The 24,951-nt window shown below is 34.5% G+C and overlaps 1 protein-coding gene across 1 annotated transcript; it reads left to right on the top strand.

Moving 5' to 3' along the window:
* The first annotated feature begins 720 nt into the window (after positions 1–720).
* LOC141447123 (cytochrome P450 4c3-like) lies at positions 721–21,957 on the top strand. Its single transcript, XM_074114338.1, has 11 exons — positions 721–931; positions 7,441–7,559; positions 10,223–10,310; positions 10,600–10,788; positions 15,539–15,608; positions 15,693–15,807; positions 16,362–16,401; positions 17,896–18,008; positions 18,093–18,330; positions 21,090–21,269; positions 21,369–21,957. The coding sequence occupies exons 1-11, from the start codon at positions 724–726 to the stop codon at positions 21,542–21,544; spliced, it is 1,536 nt and encodes a 511-aa protein (XP_073970439.1). The 5' UTR covers positions 721–723; the 3' UTR covers positions 21,545–21,957.
* The last annotated feature ends 2,994 nt before the right edge of the window (positions 21,958–24,951 follow it).

The raw sequence follows: 24,951 nt of genomic DNA, 5'->3' as shown, positions 1-24,951 counted from the left end.
AGAGTGGCCCTCTTTCTTCTTTTTGTCCGAGAACATCAGAGAGCAATAAGCAAAAGGTAATTAAATTTATATGAAAAGCTTAAGAAGAACATATTGACTAAATATTGTGTAACAAATACTCAGAAACATCACACTGATAGTAATTCAGATATTTTACATTTTACAACTTTAAAATCCTATTCCTCGCCAACTATTGTAACACGATTGGTTTAATTTCTTTCGATGCTAGAGTTCAATATTTTAATTAATCGAGTTAATTTTCATCATGTTTTGAAATTAAGAAGCGATATTTTTTGTAAAAGATCCATTCTTGAAACTTCAGAGATCTCTTTTAATGGATAACATATTCATGAGTACTTAGTATTTTATTTTATTTATAAGTGTACAGAAATAATGCACAATATGAAATTATTTAAATAATGCTCAAATGCTCAATAATATTTAAATGCCTTGCCAAAAATTATTATTAATTATTATCAATTGTGTAGATTAGAAATCCTATTGACTTTCCTTATGCGTTATCAGCAATAATTGCATTTAAATGGAAGTAATAAGTGTCTGTTATTGCCAAAATAATTGTTCTGACGAAAAAAAAAGAGTTTCATAGCTGAAAATTGGTTTTTAGCGTTAAGCGCTTTTGTTACAACTATCTTTTAAATGATGTAATGAAAGGTTTAAATAAATAACAAGGTTGTTACAGGGAGTAGTTAGTATTTAAACACAATGCTCTGTGTAGTAAATCTCATACGATCTGAAAATATGATTGTAATAAGTGTACTTATTTTATCTGTGATTTTCTGTATGTGTTATGTGACTAAGACAATATTATGGGCAATACGAGCAGCAAATATGACTGCTAACATACCTGGTCCAAAACCATTGCCTATTTTCGGAAGTGCTTTGATTTTAGTTAGAGTTTTAGATCTGAAAGGTTGGTATATTTGTAACATGGTCGTTTAAAGTTAATGCGTATAATTCGATATTTTTAAAGCTATAATTTATTTATAACTATTGATGGAAATGTTTTTTCGTGGGTCTAAACCAAGATTGTTCTTGGTTTAGGTTACTTACATATCTTTCCTCTAAAAAGCTTCTATAGCTAAACTATTCTACAGTGGATCCTTTGTCTGATATCATCTACCAAAACGTTTTAATTTTTTTTTATTACCAAAAGTTTTCGAGAGCATCTTAGAAACATGATTAAACATAATTTGTTAATTCCTATGGAAAAACAGAAGGAACTTTTATGTTCATATTATTACTTTAAACAATTTTAAGTCGAAGTTTTAAAGAATATTAAGCAAATTCATATAAACTGACATTGTTTCTTTCTTAATTAAAACGATTGGATTGAAAATTAATATTAATTTTCTTCAGAGGTTACTTGTTTTGATTACCAGATTAGGCCTTAGGTTTTATGTGGTAGTTTATTTTTAAAAAATTATTGTTAAATGCGTTTGCCGTCCACGACACCTAATTTGTTAGATATACTTGGTGCTTTCCTAGAAAAGAAGAAATTACTTAATTTCTTTATTTATCCTCAGTAAAATATTTTTTCCCCGAAATTTTAAGAATCCTAATAAAATTTTAACACAAAAAAACTTCTTTAGTATATGGATATAGATTATATATATGGATAAATCTTTTTAGCTTCCTTATTTTAAGTTTTGGCCTCAACTTGATCATTTTCTGCACAATCTGAAACAAACACAATTTACAGGAAAGATATTTATCTTGCTATCCAAAAAACTTTGAGCTGTAGTTGACTATCGTCTGTTAATTCTCTGAGTGGCTATTACATCTTTTAAATGTTTATTTTTAAATATTTACGGCATAACCTACCGGACAACTAAATTAACTTTTTGAGTGACATAATAATGGTGCCCACGTTAATTTTTTTGTTTTTGTTTCTTAACGTATAAGTTTTATTTTTTAACTCATACAACAGGTTAAAGACTGGTAGGTAATAAACATAATGAATCATGCGTAACATTTTTTTTTATAACCATAAAACTGGTTTGTCTTACCTTGGCACACAAATCTAGATTAAAGCAGGTAAGAGATTGACATTGATGCATTTTATAAGCTAAAACTTGTGTTTTTTTAAAAATAATAATAAAGGTCTTTATTAAATTCTTTTTCTACTAATAAATAAACATGCATTCATTTAAAATAATTTGCATAAAATATGTGTCAGCGAATCTCTTTTAAAATAATTATAAACAGGAGTTTAAGACAATCCTATCTTGGTCGTAGACCGTCAGAGGAGAGTCTTGAGTAATAATTAAAATGATTAAATTCAGCATTTAAAAAGAAGAATATAGTTCACAATAAATTCAATTTAGAGGGAAGGGATTAGCTATGAGGTTAGCATACTGGACTCCCACGCGGAGGTCCCGGGTTCGAATCTAGCAGCTGACCCTTAGATTTTCTCTTCCTAGGAGCTTCTTACAGCTCACTGTCCGGCGTTGGACAGTGTTGTCTGTAACGAGAGAACGTCCGGAGGCCGGCAGTGCACTGGAAAAAGCTCTGGGCGCTAATGACCTCAGCTGTTGATGCGCAAAAAAAAAAAAAAATTCAATTTACATTTCACAATATCTTGAATCGATAAGCTTAGACAAATTTGCAGTAATTTGATAAATTGGCACAATTTTTTCCCATTTATAATATGTGATATTACATGTGATCTGTACGAGGGAATGGAGATTAAAAATTTATTTCATATTTCAGCAATTTGCCCAGCAGTGAGTGAGATAAGAAAACAGTTTTTTTAATATGGAATACCTGAAAAGAGACATTAGTAGTAGATAGATTTTGTCTGTTTCAGGACACTTCCCCCCCCCACGCCTAGAGTGTGTGTAGGCAAAACATCGGTTTTTTACCCCCTCCACTCAGAAGAACAACTAATTTCTTTCTCTCATAGTTTTCTCTTTAGTTATCTTGTAACCTTTGTGACCCTATTATCTGTGATAACTGATTTACACTTGTTTAAATCTAATTTATTAAAAATATATACTATTTAATAATTTGACCCAAATTAAAAAAGAATTAGCCGGTAGTTTTTTACCCCCTCCACTCAGAAGAATCTCTCTTATTTAGCTATCTTGTAACCTTTGTGACCCTATTATCTGTGATAACTGATTTACACTTGTTTAAATCCAGTTTATTTAAAAAATATATAAAGGTAAAGGTAGGTATTAATAAAGGTATGTACTAATAAAGGTATGTATTAAGGTGGGAGGTTAATGAAAAAAAAAAAATTTATTACAAAAACTTTATTATTCCACTAAATCATTTTTATGTATCCAAGAAGGTTTCTTAAACCCTAACCACTTTACATACAGCTTATTTTTTTTACGTCTTAGAATTTTTTCTACAAGATATACATCTTTATATTTAGTTTTCTGCAGTTCTTGTTTATAAAATGCTCCTTGAATAGACTGTCCTGTCAAATCTTCCAACAGGTAAGTGTATGGAATAGTGCTGCGAACATTTTTAATTTTAAATATTTCAGTGCTCCAATTGGGTGTATAACCTCTGCTAAATATAGTTCTTTTTTTCGAAACACGTACATAGTCTCCTTCTTTAAATCGTTGTTTATCTTTTCTTTTTACTTTAGAAGAGTAAAAAGTAAGAATGCTTCATTGCCAGAATTTACTTCTGATGGTGTCATACCAATTGTACGGTGTACTTTGTTGTAGATATTTATGAGATCAGGTAAATGCTTTGTATAATTGTAGTTTCCTCTAAGACTAAACAATTGATACATCATAGTTTTAAAAGTTTTATTAAATCTTTCAACAATTGAACTTTTAACCTGGCTGTAAGTACTGTAGTGATTAATTTTCTTTTTATTTAAAAATGATTAGCCGGTAGTTTTATTTGTTGGAAGGGGTAATGGACCTTAAATTAAACTGGTAATGGGTGGGGGTTCAACTTGATTAAGTGAAACACAGCGTACTGATCAGTAGGTTTAGACTTTCCTTCTTTCAAGGTAGTCCTAAGCAAATTAAAAATAAATTAATAAGGGTTATCTAAGCATCAAGTATTTTTTTGTTATAATGGCTTACTACATGAAACTACTTTCGGCAAGTAACAACTATAGAAAATTTATATCTTCTTTTCCAAACATTACATTGACAAATTTGGATGTAGCAAATTCTTATATCGATATTCACCACAAAATATTAGAGTTAAAAGAGTTGGCTAAAACGTATATTATGAAAGCAAGTAATAATCATTTTACAACATGTATAAAGTCTGATCCTTATCTGGAAAACGTACCAGACACTTGTATGTGTGATATCATTGAGTGGTTATACTTCGAAATTGAAAGGGGGATATATAAACTGTTCAAAAGTGGGGGAAATACAAGTTAATTTTTATATTTTCCTCTTTAACTTCAGTTTATTACAAGATGGCTTGTGAATTAGCGTTACAGCTCACCACCAGTTATCCATTAAACAATTTCAATTCTAAACAGCTGGTGATAGGCTTATCGCAGGATTGGAAACCAGTTGTGGCTGTAAGATCAAGTAAGAAACGTGTGATCTATCTGAACGAAGAGGAATGGTTGACTTTGCAGAAGAAGAAAACAATAATTGAAGAGTTTTTCAACAAGAAGTATGAATGCTGTCCTGAAGAAATTCATCTTCAAAATTCGATCATCTTTTTTGAAAAATTCACCCATAAAACTATTGTTTTAAATGCAAAACCCTCATGGTTGGAAGAACTGTTAACTTATAAGCCAACACAAATTAATTTATTAAAGAAAGAATATTTTACCTTAGCAAATCGGTTTGAAGTTGTTAGTAAACAATTTGATTACTTAAAGAAAATTGTTGAGAGATGTGTTGAAACTTAAAAGTTGTATAAAATAAATAAATAAAGGAATTATGTTTAAATTTGTCTTATACACCCAATTGGAGCACTGAAATATTTAAAATTAAAAATGTTCGCAGCACTATTCCATACACTTACCTGTTGGAAGATTTGACAGGACAGTTTATTCAAGGAGCATTTTATAAACAAGAACTGCAGAAAACTAAATATAAAGATGTATATCTTGTAGAAAAAATTCTAAGACGTAAAAAAAATAAGCTGTATGTAAAGTGGTTAGGGTTTAAGAAACCTTCTTGGATACATAAAAATGATTTAGTGGAATAATAAAGTTTTTGTAATAAATTTTTTTTTTCATTAACCTCCCACCTTAATACATACCTTTATTAGTACATACCTTTATTAATACCTACCACCTATACATACCTTTACCCTTATATATTTTTTAAATAAACTGGATTTAAACAAGTGTAAATCAGTTATCAGAGATTATAGGGTCACAAAGGTTACAAGATAACTAAAGAGAGAACTATGAGAGAAAGAAATTTGTTGTTCTTCTGAGTGGAGGGGGTAAAAAACTACCGGCTAATTCTTTTTTAATTTGGGTCAAATTATTAAATAGTATATTTTTTTAATAAATTAGATTTAAACAAGTGTAAATCAGTTATCACAGATAATAGGGTCACAAAGGTTACAAGATAACTAAAGAGAGAACTATGAGAGAAAGAAATTTGTTGTTCTTCTGAATGGAGGGGGTAAAAAACTACCGGCTAATTCTTTTTTAATTTGGGTCAAATTATTAAATAGTATATTTTTTTAATAAATTAGATTTAAACAAGTGTAAATCAGTTATCACAGATAATAGGGTCACAAAGGTTACAAGATAACTAAAGAGAGAACTATGAGAGAAAGAAATTTGTTGTTCTTCTGAATGGAGGGGGTAAAAAACTACCGGCTAATTCTTTTTTAATTTGGGTCAAATTATTAAATAGTATATTTTTTTAATAAATTAGATTTAAACAAGTGTAAATCAGTTATCACAGATAATAGGGTCACAAAGGTTACAAGATAACTAAAGAGAGAACTATGAGAGAAAGAAATTTGTTGTTCTTCTGAGTGGAGGGGGTAAAAAACTACCGGCTAATTCTTTTTTAATTTGGGTCAAATTATTAAATAGTATATTTTTTTAATAAATTAGATTTAAACAAGTGTAAATCAGTTATCACAGATAATAGGGTCACAAAGGTTACAAGATAACTAAAGAGAGAACTATGAGAGAAAGAAATTTGTTGTTCTTCTGAATGGAGGGGGTAAAAAAAACCGATGTTTTGCCTACACACACTCTAGGCGGGGGTGGGGGTGGAAAAGTGTCCTGAAACAGACAAAATCTATCTACTACTAATGTCTCTTTTCAGGTATTCCATATTAAAAAAACTGTTTTCTTATCTCACTCACTGCTGGGCAAATTGCTGAAATATGAAATAAATCTTTAATTTCCATTCCCTCGTACAGATCACATGTAATATCATATTGAAAATGTTCATAACTCAAATTTATCCAATCTCCTTTGCAATTGATACTCAAATAATACTATTAAATAGTATTGTAGTATCACTTAAATAATTATCATTATTCAAATTAAACTGTAATACTTTACACACAGAGGAAATGCATCAAAATTCAAAATTTACTTGGCATACTACTCCTGAAAATCATTGGCAATTTATTTCTAATCGAGTTTAGGCTATTGCTCCATATATCCCAATTATCGGTAGTTGAAAAAATAATTTTTTTCAATATATTTTGTTTAAACCAAAATTTTGGATAACCTATAATCAAGAAGAGCAAGTATTCTGGTCCAAGTAATCGAAATGAATTAAATAGAAATATAGCAGACTTCAGATCCATTTTTTTTTTTAGACTGAAGATGTATCCTTGGAGATCTTAAAAGTTCTTGAATGTTAATATACTTGTATATAACAAAAAATTTGTTTCATGAAGCTTTGTTTGCAACCTGATACATAAGGTTTAATAAATTGTTTACAGGGTGAACCAGTAAGTAATTACATCTAAATTGGAGTTCAACGAAGTATTGGCCAACTTCATATTTTCCACTGTTCTTGAGTGACGTCACTTTTAAGTTTTTTTCTAAAATCATTACTTTTTTGCAATAAAAATGTTATTACTCAGAAAGTTTTAGTCCGAATTCGATTCTGATGACACGGTTAGAAAGGCAGATAAATTTCCTAAAAATTGACACCCATTTTGAAGCATAAGTTATTCTCCAAACAGCCTCAATCTTCCTCCGAATGCTGGAAAAATAAAAGAATTAAAATTTTTTAAGAAAACTGTTTAGGCACTTATGTGATCATTATCAGGCAGGCCTAGGTAAAGTTTCCTTGTTTAATGGGCTTTCAAATGGTATATCATTTTCCAGGATTCCTTTTATCTTCGTATGAGAAATTACGTTTGTTTTACAAGAAAACGTGATATTGTATTCAATCGGATTCGGCGCTTGGAACCCACATTTTAACTACCATACTAAAAAAAATTTTTTGATTACTTAAACTGCAAAAATAATTAACGTGTTTATTGTTTCAGATTTGTTTAAAACATGGAACGATTTATTAAAAAAATACATCGTTTCACCAGATAACATAGGAAAGGTATGGATTGGACCTAAATTGTTTATCTCTCTTGGCAACCCAGCTCATGTTAAGGTAAAACTAGACCGTATTGCATTACATTATAATATTTTTTTATTACTAAAAATAAATTAGAGTAAATGTGTATTACCTGGTTAGAAGTTGAAAATTTACTTTTATACTAGCTTTTTATAAATATGAATTTAATTCAATTACTGTACATTAAAAATCATCCAAAAAATGCAACTTATATAGAAAACCTTGAAATTGAACGTTTAAAGTAAAATCGGAAAGCCTGCAATGATTTTTTTACTTCTTTTTTTTTTTAATCAAGCAAGAGAAAGTGACGCAATAGCGTCAAATTTTGAACTACATTTTTCGATAGTTTATAAGAACCTCAAAACATTTTTATTGACTAAAAATTTCGAGTTGTTCTCAAGTAAATAAAACTATAAACCATCTTTTATGAATAAAAGAAGAGCTATTTTAGAAAATATAAATTTTAGCCGTAAAAGAAGTAATAATTATTAAAAGTCATTGTTGAATTTTAAATTTAAAGAAAATGTATTACCAAAGACTATTTTTCGATATTAGTTAAACTTAAACAGGCTGTTTGGGGGCGTTAGAAATAACTTAAAAATATAATTTTCAATTGGCAATGGAATAAGTGATAGGGTAGTGTAATAATTGGTGGCTAACTATTGTACTGAGCAACTTGTAAATTATTACCGTTCTAACCTATAACTAGGTTATTAAACTAGTCCAATAAAATTATAGCTTTAGAATCAATTGTTAGATTGGAAGAGACAATTTAAATTGAAATTATTGGTGTAAGAAAAAGTCTTGTAAATTTTCTATTCAGATTTTTTGCTTCCCTAAATTTGCAATCAATTAAATGGAACTACAATAGATTTAAGCAGTAATTCTGAGGTTTCTTCCGATTTTTTAAAAATATTTTATGCATTCTATAGTGAAATACAGGGTGCGGCGCTAAAATCTGGAAAAAATACGAATTGAAATCCCCGCCTTTCTATAACACTGGTATATGTCGCGATTAGCATTCATATAGTTTGACGCATGTACTAAACCATCATAACCTCTAAACAGTCGCAATGTTGAAACCAAGTGCGGAGTATAACCATAGAGTTGCGATTATCGCAAGTGTTCGCGCTGGGCGCTCGGCGACAGAAATAATTCGGCTCTTCGGGTACCCGAGATCGACTGTGTATAATTTTAAGACAAAATCTAAGGGTCAGCTGCTGGATTCGAACCCGGGACCTCCGCGTGGGAGTCCAGCATGCTAACCTCATAGCTAATCCCTTCCCTCTATTATTATTATTATTATTATTATTATTATTATTATTCGAGTATTGATGAGCGTCATCCACTCCACATTCCTTTATGGAGCGAAGTTTTGGGCGAATGCTCTAAATAAAATTGTAAATAGAAAGATACTGGCTAGGGTCCAGAGGCTCGGTGCACTGCGGATTGCCTCGGCATACCTCACTGTATCCGAGCTAGCTATCATGGTGATTGATGGGGTTATCCCTATTGCCCTCTTAGCTGGAGAGCGTAAGAGGCTTTATGAAAGGAGGAGGAGCGTTTCCGAACCGTCCTGGAATGGCAGGCTGCTTGGGACGAGAAACCGCGTGGCCGATGGACCGCCATTAAAGATATAAGTATCTGGGATAAGGCGGTCGTTCGGAGAAGTGGACTTCTACGTTACCCAACTTTTGAGTGGGCATGGCTTTTTTAGAGCATACCTCAATAAGATGGGTAAGGAAGCTCAAGAAGATTGTTTGTATTGTCCTGGAACGAGAGACGACGCCTATCATACCTTTTTTGTGTGTGAAAGGTGGGGACGCCCAAGAAAAGATTTGGAGCAGATAATCGGGCGGTTGACTCCAGAGATGCTGGTAGAGGCGACGCTCTCTTGCAGGACTAATTGGTCGCTAGTGGCTGGTTTTGCAAGAGAAGTACTCGTCTTTAAAAAAAAAGGACATGGAAAAAATGTGAGCAGGGTCCCCTGAGTAGGGGCAGGATTGAGACCTAGCCTGATGTAATGCTGAAATCACAGCGAATCCAGGCTAGGCCTGGCAGTAGGGGGGGGGGGTTGAAAACAAAAAATTGCTATTATTATTATTATTTCCCCTCCCAGTGACCTCCTTTTTGGCTTTCGGCTTGGAGGTAGCCTTACTGACTTTGGCGTTACTATCGGTCCCACCACCGAGCTTGAATGATCCAGAGGCTCCTTTTCCTTTAGTTTGGACCAAACTCACCAGATTCCACTGCAGATCTGATGTATTTACGAATGAAAAATGACATTTTCTCGGCATCCACATTATACTTGGTACTTATGTATTTCTTGATGGCATGAAGTGAAGAACCCCCACGTTCTTTCAAGACTTTTATCGCAGCAGTAACCATTTGAGAAGTAGGAGGATGTGATACCTTCTTCTTTCCGGATTTAGTCACAGCTTTTTTCTTAGGCGATCCTTTTCCCTTCTTGACAGGACTTACGGCTAAAGTCTGGTAGCCTCTGGATCATTCAAGCTCGGTGGTGGGACCGATAGTAACGCCAAAGTCAGTAAGGCTACCTCCAAGCCGAAAGCCAAAAAGGAGGTCACTGAAAAAAAAGCACCAGCTAAGAAGCCAAGATTATTATTATTGTTATTATTATTGTTATTATTATTATTATTATTATTATACACTAATAATGTAATAAAATCATTTGTCAGGCGGTTCTATCAAGTCAGGATGCATTACAAAAGAATTTTTTGTACGAATTTTTTGCCATTTTTGGAAATGGTTTACTGGTCAGAAATGGTTAGTAAATATTATTTTTGTAACTAAGTAATCTTTAGATTTAATCACAGCACTTATTTATTGAAATTATATTTTTTATGTACATCAAACAGTGTCTGCCTAATCAGGGCTCTGGTCTTTATTCTTTTCTTTTCTTTTTTTATATTCTGTAAACTGGGATCTGCAAAACAATAACCCAGTGCTTATGTTTGGAAATTCTAATTAACTAAGCTAAGTAAATATAAGTAAATATTATAACAATAAGTTATAATGTTGACACTTAATATCAACAAGTAATTTTCTTTTTTAGGACATGAATGGCGTGATCTACGTAAACCACTTGATAAACTTCTAACTAAAAACATGGTTGAATCAAATTTGGAGGTTTTCCATGAGAATGCTTTAAAATTTTGTGAAGTAATAAATAAATACGCTGATAGTCAGGAAATGTTTAACGTGAAACATTATGTAGCAAATTTTGCTGTTGACAATTTAAGTGGTAAGTATAATTAGTATCCGTGAATTTTAAAGCCTTAAAAGCTGTTTTGTCAGTATCTAATTATCTTCAATCACAACATTAAACAAATTCTACAAAGAATAATTTTACTAATGCTTCACACTTTGTTTTAAACAAAACTATTCACAAATATTTAAAACTACTTTTTAGAGAAGATAAATTTTTTACCCGATAAAACAAACCTCAATCTTGGCACTACTTCTCTTCATACTTTCGCAATGACAAAATTTTGTCTTCAGATCCAAAAAAAAAACTGGACGAAGATGACCACGCACAGCTGAAGGTCAGCCATAGAGTCATTGTTTTTTTCTTCGGGTGGTAAATTCTTTCTCCACACCAAACGTTTGTAGAAAAAAAAACAACCTGAACGTCGAATAACTCTAGCCAGCCTAGATCTTGACTTTGCCACCATAAGTCAGCACTTATACTTTGCCACCATAAGCAGCCTATTTACAAGCAAAGCGTGGTAGTCCAGAGTTTTGGCTTGCCTATCCGTTGGTTGTGCCCAGTTTGAACAGATCCTTTTAAAAAAAAAATAACTTAATTTTGACAGTAAACTGAAATTTGTTTTTCATACTTTAAATTACCATAACTTTTGAAAAACCTAACCGATTTCAAAAAAAAATTTTTTTTTTTAGGAGCTCAAATACTATAAAAATATGCAACAAAAAATATAACGTTCTATTTTAAAAACAAAAAATGGATGCTGATCTCGAGATACAGGGTTTTTAAAAAAATGGGTCAATCACTAAAAATAAACTAGACTAACAATGATTAAATTAGATTAGATTAGATTAGATTGTTTAAGACGGGCGGTTCCACCAAAAGGTGGAAGGAACGCAGGCAATCCTAATGCCCATTGTTCCCCGCCCACCCCTCATCTCATAAGAGATACCGGGGTTTAAAAAAAAAAAAAAAATAACAAATCCGGCTAAAAATTGCCAGACGCTAATATAATAAACTAATAAATTAGTAACAGGGCACTAGGGAGCATAACGACTCAATCGCCCAGTGCACTGAATAAACCTAGAAAGTTCGTTTAGATTACCCGATGCCACAATCTCCGGCAGGGAAACATTTACCCTACCGAAGACGAGGAATCTAGTTTTAGAATAAACTGGACACACCTCAACAAAGTGCCTCACAGTTTCATCGGACTCACCACAGCCAGCACAATTTGGCGACCGGATAAGGCCGCGTTTAAAAAGATGATACGCTAAATTCGCATGTCCACTCAAAACCTGAACCAACTGGCGGATCCGGGACCTGCTAAGACCAATCATATCCGTTCTCGACAGGCCAAGGATTTCCTTAGCCTGGCGGCAGTCAGTTCGGGATCTCCACCGTTTCCGATGTTCTTTCAAAATCCACTGCTCTACCTCTGTTCTACAACGTCGATAGGATACAGGGATAATAGGCTGAGGAGTCATTGTTATTAACGCAGCTCCTTCCTTTGCCGTTTCATCAGCAAGTTCGTTACCCGGGATCCCAGAATGACCAGGGGACCAAGCAACCGAAACAATATTCAGAGCTCCTAACAAATTAAGAGCAACGTGACAAGAATTAACCGAGATTTGATTCTTACTAGGAGAGACCAGAGCTTTAATTGCAGCCTGGCTATCCGTGAAGAACCTAATTTCAGTATCAGCAAATCCCTTCCAGCGGAGTAAAGTAGCTGCCATCTCAATAGCAGCCAACTCCGCCTGAAAAACAGATGCATAATTACCAAGGTCAAGGCAGATGCGTTCCCATCGGAGCCCAAACTGGGGTCCCCAGATGCAGAGACCAGCACCTGCCCTATCCATCAATGACCCATCCGTAAAAACAGAAATGGCGTTTGTTGATAACTCGACGGCCGAAGCACAGGCCTCCTCCCTCGCGAGTATCTGAACCCCATAATTCCTATTGAAGTCCAGAGTCGCAGGGATGAAGTCCCCCGGCATGGAGAGCACTGCAATTTGCTTTTTATCTTCCCGAACCAGATCAGCATGACTAATAAGCCTGCCTTTCCGACCGAGAAGGTTCGTAGATGCCCACGTGCCGACACTCTCAAGTCTACGCGCGGCCATCAAAGCCTCCCCTCTAAGAAAAATATCCAAGGGAGGAAGCCGTAACATAAATTCCAAAGCGGCAGTAGGAGTACTCTGCAATGCTCCGGTAATCAATAAACATGCTAGCCGTTGGACGCGTTGCAAAGCATTACAAAGCGTCCTCTGACGAGTGGCATTCAACCAAACAATACAGCCATAGGCTAAAATAGGACGCACTACGGCCGTATACATCCAATACATGAGCTTAGGGGAAATTCCCCATCTCTTGCCAACCACCTTGCGACATTGCATGAGTGCAGAGGTGGCCTTATTCGCACGTTCCTTGACATGAGGAGTCCAAGATAATCTAGAATCCAGGATCACTCCAAGATATTTCACTGTTGAGCAAAACTGGATTTCCTCTCCGTAAAGTGTAAGCCCACGCTGCGGGCGTCTCCGATTCCAGGTGAACAATACTACCTGGGTCTTAGAAACACTGAATCTCAGCCCACCTCCCTCAGCCCATCGCGCCACAAAGCAAAGGCTCTGCTGCGAAAGATCGAGAAGCGTGCCAAGATCCTTCCCCACATGAAGTACCACCAGATCATCCGCATACGCCTGGGCATATCCCGGACGACCGGCAAGACCGTTAAGAAGGCCGTCCATCACCAGGTTCCATAAAAAGGGGGATAAAATCCCACCTTGAGGACATCCCCTGAACAACCTTCGTTCTCGAACCACACCAAGGCACTCGACAGACAATAACCTACCGAACGCCATATGGCATATCCAATTCACTGCCGCGGCTGCAGCGCCAAAATTAAGCAAAGCATCTCTGATGGACACCAAAGATACATTATCAAATGCACCCTCTAAAAAAAATAACTTAATTTTGACAATAAGCTGAAATTTGTTTTTCATACTTTAAATTACCATAACTTTTGAAAAACCTAACCGATTTCAAAAAAAAATTTTTTTTTTTTAGGAGCTCAAATACTATAAAAATATGCAACAAAAAATATAACGTTCTATTTTAAAAACAAAAAATGGATGCTGATCTCGAGATACAGGGTTTTTAAAAAAATGGGTCAATCACTAAAAATAAACTAGACTAACAATGATTAAATACATGTTTTTTATTTTTTCGAAATTTCCCACCGTTAAAAATAAAAAGTGGGTGGAGCATATAACTCTGGTCACCCTGTATATATTTTTATTTTTGTACATTTATTAAAATAACTATTATTTTGCTTAGTTGCTTAGAAAGCTCTGTTAAATATGTTGAACTCTTTGCTGTAAAATTTAAATTTTTGGAAGCAATAAATTTGATTTGATTTGTAATACGAGGGTCGTTTGAAAAGTCCGTGCAAAAACAAAAACTACTTAATTTTTTGGAGTAAACCTTTTTTATTTTTCAACATAGTCTCCTTTTAGGCTTTTACACTTCGTCCAACGCTGCTCTAGTTTGTTGATCCCTTCCGAATAATAGGATTTGTCCAAGTCTGAAAAATAGCCATTCCTTTCTGCAATCACCTCCTCGTTTGAATAAAATCTTTTTCCCGCCAGCCATTTCTTCATATTGGGGAACAAATAGTATTCCGAGGGAGCCAAGTCTGGAGAATAGGGGGGATGTGAAACGAGTTGGAACCCTATTTCCATTAATTTTGCGACCACAACTGCTGAGGTGTGAGCTGGTGCGTTGTCGTGATGGAAAAGGACTTTTTTGTGGGCCATTCGTGGGCGTTTTTCTTGCAGCTCGGTTTTCAAATGGTCCAATAACGATGAATAATATGCACCTGTAATAGTTTTACCCTTTTCCAGATAGTCGATGAGGATTATTCCTTGCGAATCCCAAAAGACAGTCGCCATAATCTTTCCGGCCGAAGGAACGGTCTTCGCCTTTTTTGGCGCAGATTCCCCCTTGGTAACCCATTGTTTAGATTGTTCTTTGGTCTCAGGAGTGTAGTGGTGTATCCATGTTTCATCCACAGTGACGAAACGACGCTTAAAGTCCTGCGGATTCTTCTGGAACAGCTGCAAACCGTACTTGCAACACTTCACACGATTTCGTTTTTGATCAAGCGTGAGCAATCGCGGCACCCATCTTGCGGATAGCTTTGTCATGTCCAAAAGTTGATGCAAAATATTATGTACCCGTTCATTCGAGATGCCCACAGCACTAGCAATCTCACGCACCTTCACTCTTCTGTCATCCATCACCATATCATGGATTTTATCAATGATTTCTGGAGTAGTAAGCTCAACAGGGCGTCCAGAACGTTCAACGTCACTTGTGCCCATATGGCCACTCCGAAAATTTTGAAACCACTTATAAACTGTTCTAATCGAAGGTGCAGAGTCACCATAATGTTTATCAAGCTTCTCTTTAGTCTCCTGAGGCGTTTTGCCTTTCATAAATTAGTGTTTAATCAACACACGAAATTCTTTTTCGTCCATTTTTTGAAAATCACTCGACTTCCTCGATTCAAACGAATGCCAAACACAAAGAAATAGACCGATCTGGCTGAAACTTGGTGTGTGTTCTTCCAAGAGATGCTACTAACTAAACATAACCTCGATACGCGCCAGTAGTGCTATCTCTCTGACTTTGCACGGACTTTTCAAACGACCCTCGTATGTTAGTAAGAATTAACAGTACAGGAGATCGCTTCCAGCTAACTAATCGTGAGAAATAATTTCAGTCTCAAGTTTTGGATACAATATAAACGAACTAGAGAGAGATAGATATCATTTAGGTGAAGTTTCTGAAGAGTAAGTGAACTCAGATACTTAAAAATACATTTAATTCTAACCAATTAGATTGTACATTCGAACTGTTTTATCGCTGGTTAACAGGCTGTTCGAAAATATTGCCAAATATTTGCTACAATTTCCTTTTAAGCTTGGCGTACCATACACAAGTCTGCGAGTGAGAAAATATACCAAACCATTATGGAATGCTGCTAACGAGGTATGCCAAGAATAAATAAAATATACTATTAATATTCATGATTTTATTCTCAAACAATAAAGTACAACATTTTGAACATTTCGTCTGTTTCTTATTTCTTTGTTTTCGTTTCATAATCTACAGATGGCACTGAGATTGTTGTAATAAATACAATTAAAATTTCTATAGTTGGGAATTGTTTCTTGAGCTGATTTACATAAATGAATCACATTGCCTCTCTGGTCTTCATGTTTTCTCACATCTACTTTAAGAACTTTTATAACAGACATTAAGTAGTCTAAGATAAAAATTATACTAATGTGCTTTGTGAAAGTGAGTTATGAATCTCGGCTTTCCTAATAAACCGAATTGTTTCATTATTTCTTTTTTACATGTTGAATTTTCTTTTTAAAACTTAATATTCCAGCAGTAATTGATTCCAGTATCCAAAATAATCAATCTTCTCAATGAGCAACTAATCTATTAATTCCATAATTAAAATTAAAAAATACAATAAATTCTACGAGGAGAAGGAAGAAAGAAAATTAATCATTGTTTTGTTTGTTTGATTACAGATGCTGCAAGGTAGAATAGAGAGTAAAAAATTATTGAATGGTTAGTTATTTATTATAATTATTGGAAAAATTTTGAACATTCTAGCTATTTTAATTGAAACATGGTGGCACATTGTAGTTTGTTTACCAAGATAAGAATTCCAATTTGCAGTATCATTTTATTCAAAATTAAATACCCCTTAAAATAATTGGATTCATGCATTTTACACCTCACATATTTTGTTCAATGCTCTAACCTGAGTGGATAGAGTTAGAATTTAATTATATTCTTTAGGTAAACTTCATTGAGTTAATTCATATTTCCTCTTTCTGAATTCAGAAAAAGTATAGCTGGGTTCAAATTTAGAAAAAATTTTAAATTCCTTTTAAATATTACCTGTGTAATTTCTATTGTATTAAGGAACACGTCCTGCGGTGTCTTATTTCACGAATATTTCTATTCCCACAGCCTGTTACGACTGAATATCATTTTTAGAAGATACTAACCTATGCTTAAACTGTTTACCTTATATACAGGGTAGAACCATAGGCCTACTGTGTAGTACATCTAAAGTAGACTTAGATGTATTGGCCAACTTCATATTTTCCACTGTTCTTGAGTGACGTCGCTTTACATTTTTTTTCTAAAATCATTACTTTTTTTGCAATAAAAATGTTATTACTCAGAAAGTTTTAGTCCGAATTCGATTCTGATGACACGGTTAGAAAGACTGATAGATTTTATAAAAACTGAGACCATTTTGAGGCATAAGTTATTCACCAAACTGAGGCTGTCGAAATTTTTAAGAAAACTCATTAGGCCCTTTTGTGATCATTATCAGACCTAGGTGCTGGCACTTTTTATAAAAGTTTCCTTGTTTAATGGTCTTTCAAACGGTATATAATTTTCCTGGATTTCTTTTATCTTCGTATGAGAAATTACGTTTGTTTTACCAGAAAACGTGATTACGAGCACTCAACAATGTTAGTTTATCAAGTTGTTTAATTCATTGAAAACTCTTTTAGATGGACCAGTCAATTTTTAAAGTAGATTGTCTTAAAATAAGGAAGTCAAAGGTTACAAATTGCACTTTAAACATATACTTCTGATCTCTCTAAAATATTTGAGAAAATGTTAGGAAATATTTTAAAGAAGTACTTAAACCAAAATTCATATAATACATATTATGTAGTTTGTATTTACTCCAAATTACAATTTCACTCATAACTGCCATCAGAATCGAATTCGTACTAAAACTTTCTGAGTAATAACGTTTTTATTGCAAAAAAGAAATGTTTTTAGAAAACAAACAATTAAGTGATGTCACTCAAGAACAGTGGATATTAAGTGATACGTCTTTGAAGTCCACTTCAGATGTACTTCACACAGTCGATCTATGGACAATACTTACTGGTTCACCCTGCATAAACATATTAAACACTCCACACCTTTTACAGATTTGTATAAATGACTGATTGTTATGAACTATATTAAGATAATATTGTTTTTCATATTTAGAGTAAAATGTACTTGTTTTATGAAATAAACTTGCAGAGGAAATGGATGAAAAGTACAGTTACTATTCTGATGTACTAATAGAGAAAGCATTAAAAGATAAATTATCTCTGAAAGCAACAGGAAGATTGACTGGTGACTTCCTTATTGCTGTAAGTAAACTGACTCATTTCTCGGTGGAATAGATATTAATACAAAATTTTATAAATTATGTAAAATAAAAATTTTTTTTGCAGGGTTATGATACATCTAGTGCAACCATATCACACGCATTACTATTATTGGCCATGCATCCTGAACAACAAGAAGCTGCCTATCAAGAACAACTACATATTTTAGGAGATGATCCTGAAATAGTTCCAACATGGGAACAGCTATCCAAAATGGAGCATTTAACTAGAATATTGAAAGAAGTTATGAGACTAAATAGCCCACCTAATATTTTTAGGAAATTAACGAAAGATATAGATTTAGGTGAGGAGAAAGATACTTATTTTATTTTTCAATTTCTTTTTGTATTAACTTCGTACATGTTCGATACATTTGTGTATTTGTTTAATAGCTTCAGAATGATGTTCTCTTCTCATCTCCTAGTTTACAGTGCCCATTTTTAGGATATCTGATCAATATCTGAGTCAATTCGACTCCTGAAAAAAAAATAGGAATGGCACTGTTTCCCCACATCTCATAGCTATCCCGAAATGCTCTTAGATATGCTATCCCCACTCTTTCACCATTTGATAGTCACGAGCCGAATACCGTGGTATTCTTAGTTTCTTTTTGCAGATTAGTTTACTTGAATCATAAGAGTGATTTTGATTCCAGATTGGCATTACACGTAAATATATCGGAGTCATTTCGACTCCTGATTGGTAATATAAGTAGATTTTCTGTTATTAACTTGACTCCAGATTATTGTCTAAATGCTTATATGCTAAATTTACATAATTTTCATAAGTATCAAGGCACGAACAAAAGCCTCTTTCTAGAATTGATTTTCTGCCCGAATAGCAGCGAAAACTTGTAGCGAATTGGGTAATTTCCGATCCGTGTCAACAGCGCACAGTAATTGAAAAAATAGTGAATGTAATTAAAAAAATGAAAAAGTCCCTGATCAGAAGGCAGACAATCAGGATTCTAGAAAATACTGAAATTACTGCGATCCCTAAGTTAAAGTTAATTCCTACTGCGTGAAATGTTAAAGCCGATTTGTGGGCAAAATTTGTTTTTCCGTTCTTAATTCCTATTCTTTCTCATCCTTTAATGCAAATTTTATTATTAAAATTGAAATTAATATAAAAATAAATTATGGAGTCAATATGACTCCACATTGGCAATAACTGACTTAAGTTCCAGCAATGGCAATGCAGTGTTAAGGGTTATACAAGCCGAGCACATTATTATTAGTTAACCAGAAATTTGCGGACAATATGGCCTGAGTTCAAGATCACAGCTACTTGTAGTTGGTTGCAAATAATTCTCGTCCAAGCTCAAGGCTTGCTATATTGGTGTGCAGTTCCTTTGCAATTATGCCAATTGCCGAAAGTAATGTGGGGGCACTAACTTGGTGTTTCTATTTTCTACAATCTCATTTTTTCGCATCATTGTTCCACATACTTTTGTTTTTTTCCATTAAAACATACAAGAAGTAGTGCTCAGGACAATTCTTAACATGCTGCAGAAAGTCAGTTCGATTGGGTTGGACTCTTCTGTCAGTGAGTACCGTTCGGACGTAAAATAATTTTTATCTAATACACTCAAGCCGTAGGTTGTGATTCATATTGTCAGTAAGATTCCATTTTCACTTCCATTAAGTAACCCAATTTTCATAGCTAACATTTGGATGAATGATTTTGGCCACCTGGTTGCGTCGATGAAGGAAAACTGCTTGTGCCAATTGACTACACGATCTTGTTATGCGCTGTATAGTTTTAGGGCTTTAAAAATTCTTCCTTGACATATCTCAGGCATTCGACCGGGTATGGGACGCAGGGCTGCTTTATAAACTCAAACGCCTACTGCCTTCTACCTTTTATCTCATCCTTAAATCTTATCTCTCCGACCGTTTCTTCCAAGTCAAACAAGGCTCTTCTTCTTCTCTTATCCTTCCAATACTCGCTGGAGTTCCTCAAGGAAGCATTCTAGCCCACTTACTTTATATTCTCTATACTGCCGACTTACCAACTCACCCGACTACAATTACTTTCACATTCGCCGACGACACTGCAATCCTTTCTCCTCATCTAGATCCTGTAATAGCATGCCGTGCTCTCCAAACTCACCTAAATCTTCTCGAGCCTTGGCTGCAAAAGTGGAGAATCAAAGTGAATGAATCAAAATCTAAATACATAGTATTCACTCTAAACAAGAAAACTCTCCCTCCTCTCTCCTTCCACAATACTTCTATACCAATTACTAACCAAGTACGATATCTCGGACTACATCTTGACAAACGACTGACGTGGAACCCACACACGAGACTCAAACGAATTGACCTCAATCTCCGATATAAAATGTTGAAAAGGCTACTCGACAAACGATCAAAACTGACCCTGACGAACAAACGATCTTTATATACCGCTCTACTTGCCCCAATATGGACGTACGGAATACAACTCTACGGAAGTGCCAAAAAATCGAACATCAACCGACTTCAGACCTTACAATCAAAAATCCTGAGAACAATAGTTAACGCTCCTTTCTACGTCTCCAATCATACAATACACACTGATCTCAATATTCCTCTCGTTTCTGAAATAGCACAATCTCGCTACACAAAACTCCACTCAAATCTACACAGTCATTACAACCCTCTTATCCACAACATGTCTACCACAACACTTCCTTCTAATCCTCATCGCAGACTAAAGCGGCGGTGGCCACGCGACCATCTCAACACAACGCCGACATCCTAGGATGGTTGCTGTGTAAGCTTGCCAATCAGGCGAACTAACGGCTTCCATCACTGGATGGTCGTCGTTCACTCCACTCACGCCTCTTGGCGCACATGCATATGCGCGCGCGTGTATGTAAGTGCATATATGTGCGTGCCCGTGTATTTGCGCCATTTCCTTACTCTCATCCCTTTTGCTTGTTATATCTATTATAGTTGCAAAATAAATAAACAAATTAAAAAAAAAAAAAAAATTCAACGACACTTAACCCTAATTTCTCTCTAAAAATATGATGAAACACTAAATTTAAAGAACTATTCAATATATTGTGTTTTATAGGAGAGTACAAGTTACCTGAAGGAACAACCGCCATTATATCATTTATTACATTGCACAGAAATCCAAATTTCTGGTCCCATCCAAATGAATTCTATCCAGACCATTTTCTGCCAGAAGAATGCGCCAAAAGGCCAAAAGATTGTTACTTTCCTTTTAGTTGGGGTCCAAGAGCTTGTCCAGGTGATAATTACTTCTTTTCATCTTCTCTTCATCAATTAAAAACTGTAAATTTTTTTATTTAATTCTTTCCATTTTTATTTTTTTTTTGGTCATCTCCAGGAAGTGTTTACGCGATGGTGTTGAACAAGATTCTCATTTCTACAGTGATTAGAAGATATAAGTTAGAAACAGATTTAAAGTTTGATGAGATTGAGTTCAAATACTCCTTGTTACTGGAGGTCAGCCAAGGTTATCCTATAAAAATTAAACAAAGAACTTCTTCGAACAGTAGTTAGACTTTTTATTATTTTATTGAGAAATTATGTTTAAAAAGAAAATAGATTTACTTTATGTATGCAATATATTTATGCCTATCTATTACAGCAGCATAAATGTAAATACATTTGTTTTGTTTTGCTGGTTAATGTTGCTATCCTCATCTTATGTTGGACTGTATCTTTTAAAGTAAAATTAGGTTTGTAGAAAATATGCATTAATATTATTATTAGTTTGGCATTTGTTTTATTACTTATTGTATCTCTTGTTGGCGTTTATTATTTTTATTATAATATCAATAATGTTTGTGGGCTATGTTTTACTTCATGGACACTTCAATTTTTTTTATTACTCTCTAGGTAATTGTTTCTTTTTCTAATATATGCCAGTTATTTCGTTTAAGTATATTTATAAATAAAGGTATTAGATTTTTTATTTTAACTCATAAAAAACCTATTTGGTACTCCGGCATTGAAGTATGGGGGATCGACTAACACAAATTCATCATTCCATTCTACAGCAGCTCATCCTAATCCTCTCATAGAACACCTATCTTCCACCACATTACCAGGTAATCCTCTAAGGAGATTGAAGAGAAGATGGCCTCGTGATCTACTCTTATTGTGGAGAGCAGTATAGCAAGAGCATGTTACTGGAGTGACATCACTGGGTGCCTTCCCCACTCATGATTTTCACGTATTTTTTTTATCAGGTACCATATTTGCTCGTTGCAACAATCTTTGCAGTTGTAAATTCCAATAAAAGATATTTTTAAAAAACTCATAAAAGTAGAGCATATTTTGGATATTTAGAATAGAATAGAATAGAAAAGAAATTTATTATTCTGGGACAATTGTCCCCTAAGAATAAACACAGGTACAATTAGAGGCCTTAATAGTTTGGCCTGTGATTATACAGAAATTAAATAAATAAATAAATATTTACAAAAGTGAAAATATAATAAGTGAAAATGAAAGTAAAAATAAAATAATAAAACAGCAGAAATTAAGGAAATAAATTAAAACAATTAGAATTTCGGAGGAAGCTGAATAGAAAGGAGATAACTGAATAGACGGGATTTAAAGATGGATAGGGTAGGAGCATGGCGGACAGATGAAGGCAAGGAGTTCCAGAGAGAGGTAGCACGTATGAGGAAGGACTTGTCAAAGGATGAGGTACGGTGAGAGGGAATATAGAGATCAGATGAGCGAGATCTAGTGTTACGGGAATGGATGGAGGATTTAAACTTAAGGAGTTGAAAAATATAGGAAGGCCTTTGAGACTGGATGTCTTGAAAAAGGAAAGAAGCCAAAAAATATTGGCGGCGATAGACAGGAAAAAGCCACTTCAACTCATCGTAGCAGTGCGAAATGCGAGAGTCTCTGGAAATGCTGAAAATAAATCTTATGAAGCAGTTCATGAGGCGCTTAAGCTTAGCTTCAATATCACCAGAAAGACCGTCATACACTAAACAACCATAGTCGAAATGGGGGATTATAAGAGAGGAAACTAGGAGTTGCCAGGTCTTAATTGGAAAAAGGTGATTAAACTGCTTAAGGATATGGATGGAATGACGAGAGATTTGGGAAACATGGTTTTTCCAGGATAGGTTTTGATCGAAAGTGATACCAAGGTTTTTCACAGAGGAACAATATTTTATTGGGGTATTGTAAAGGAAAAGATTAGGAAGAGGAGCCAATGATTTAAGGAGTGGGTTGGAGCCAATAACTATAGCTTTGGTCTTTTCTACATTCAGGGTAAGCTTATTATTTCATTTTTAAGTTAAGGAACATCAATATCTCAGGCCTCCAATTCTTATTTAATAAATATTTACATATTTTATATTTTTTTGGTTATTTTATTTTCATTTTGCTACTACTAGTTTTTTTTTTGGTTGCTTTTATCACTTACCACCAACATTCTCCTGATGAAGGGCACGTGGAGCACCAATAATGTTTATTTATGAAGAGTTTCTATGGCCATTGACGGACATCCTATGTCTTCTAAATGAATATTATTAACACCAAGAAAAATTACTAAAATAGGAAAAATAAAGGGAAATATCTTTAGTGATAGGAAACAAAACTAATTATACTATTAAAAAGAAATAAGAAAATATATTGGTTCACTAATAAAGTTCTATCAAACGTTAATCAACTAATGTTTAAATACAATAAATAACCATCTTCCATCTGGCTAGTAATCGAGTTTTCCCTTGAGAATCGTACGACACACATTCAATAGAATTATGGATGTAACTGAATGTCTCTAACGATATTCCTTCCTTCACCCTCCACGATTTTTAAAAATCACCTCATTAGAGTTAGAAATTATCACTATTATCTCCTATACGAGGTGTGGCTATTAAATAACGAGACTGATGCTGCTACAGAAGAACTATGCATGCGCCAAATCTTAACGACCGACAGCTGTGCAGCGTAAAGCCTTCTCATTCGATTGCAACGTCTCACGTGTTTGTAGAGAAATCTGTCTGACCGGAACCGTCGTTTGTGTAAGAGGTGTTAGTTTCGTTTTGCCGAAAATATGATACTACACATGTAGTAGAGCAACGAATTGTCAGTGAAATTTCACATCAAAACTTGGTGAAACCGCTACTGAAACTTATCTTTTATTAAAAGAAGTTTATGGCGATGAATTTTTATCACGTGCGCGAGTTTTTGAGTGGTTCAAGCATTTCCAAGAAGGCCGTGAAGACGTCTGAGATGATGACCGCCCGGGTCGCCCTTCCACCTCCAAAACGGATGAAAATATCGATTATAATTAATCAACATTACTACCGTGAGGTGCTTGCTCAACTCCGTGAAAGAGTAAGGAAAAAAACGACCCGATTTGTGTGAAGAACAAGTCGTAGGTTCTCCATCAAGACAACGCGCCGGCTCACACTGCATTGTCTGTGTCAAGACGTTTCTAGCCAAGTACGATACAACATCCCAGTTTTAGGCCAACCGCTTTTTTCGCCTGACCTGGCCACATGTGACTTTTATCTGTATTCCCCAAAGTCAAATCTGCATTAAAAGGAACACGATTTACAGTCCGTTGAAGCTGTGAAAGAAAAAGCGGCACGCGTCATGCAGGAACTCACAAAAAAAGACTTCCAGCACGGTTTCGAACAATGATAAATTCGCATGGAGTATTGTAGCGATAGGGGAGAGATGATACTAACTAAATATGTATAAATTTAAAATAAAATGTTATACAGCATCAGTCTCGTTATTTAATAGCCACACCTCGTATTTCTTTTTCTTTCTGTGAGTTTGCAGTTCAAATACAGAGCCAGAGTTAAACTGTCTGACGGCTCGCTTTAATAATAGATAAGTGAGCGCCAGCCGGGACGGGTTCCTCCATGTTCGTTCTCAGCTAACTGAGTGGCTGTCTCTCGTGTTCTTTATAACTTGTTTCCACTCCG

The sequence above is a fragment of the Rhodnius prolixus genome, unplaced genomic scaffold (genome assembly GCF_049639745.1).
Source record: "Rhodnius prolixus isolate KJV_2025 unplaced genomic scaffold, Rpr scaffold_7, whole genome shotgun sequence".
NCBI lineage: Eukaryota > Metazoa > Arthropoda > Insecta > Hemiptera > Reduviidae > Rhodnius > Rhodnius prolixus.
Note: the sequence above shows the minus strand (reverse complement) of the source record. Positions and strands in the feature narration are given on the sequence as shown.

Excerpts from the sequence above, each read along its gene's own strand:
- LOC141447123 (XM_074114338.1), top strand. The coding sequence starts at position 724 with ATGCTCTGTGTAGTAAATCTCATACGATCTGAAAATATGATTGTAATA. Across the intron at positions 932-7,440 it reads TAGAGTTTTAGATCTGAAAG|ATTTGTTTAAAACATGGAAC; the intron begins GTTGGTATATTT and ends TTATTGTTTCAG. Across the intron at positions 10,789-15,538 it reads TGCTGTTGACAATTTAAGTG|TCTCAAGTTTTGGATACAAT; the intron begins GTAAGTATAATT and ends AAATAATTTCAG.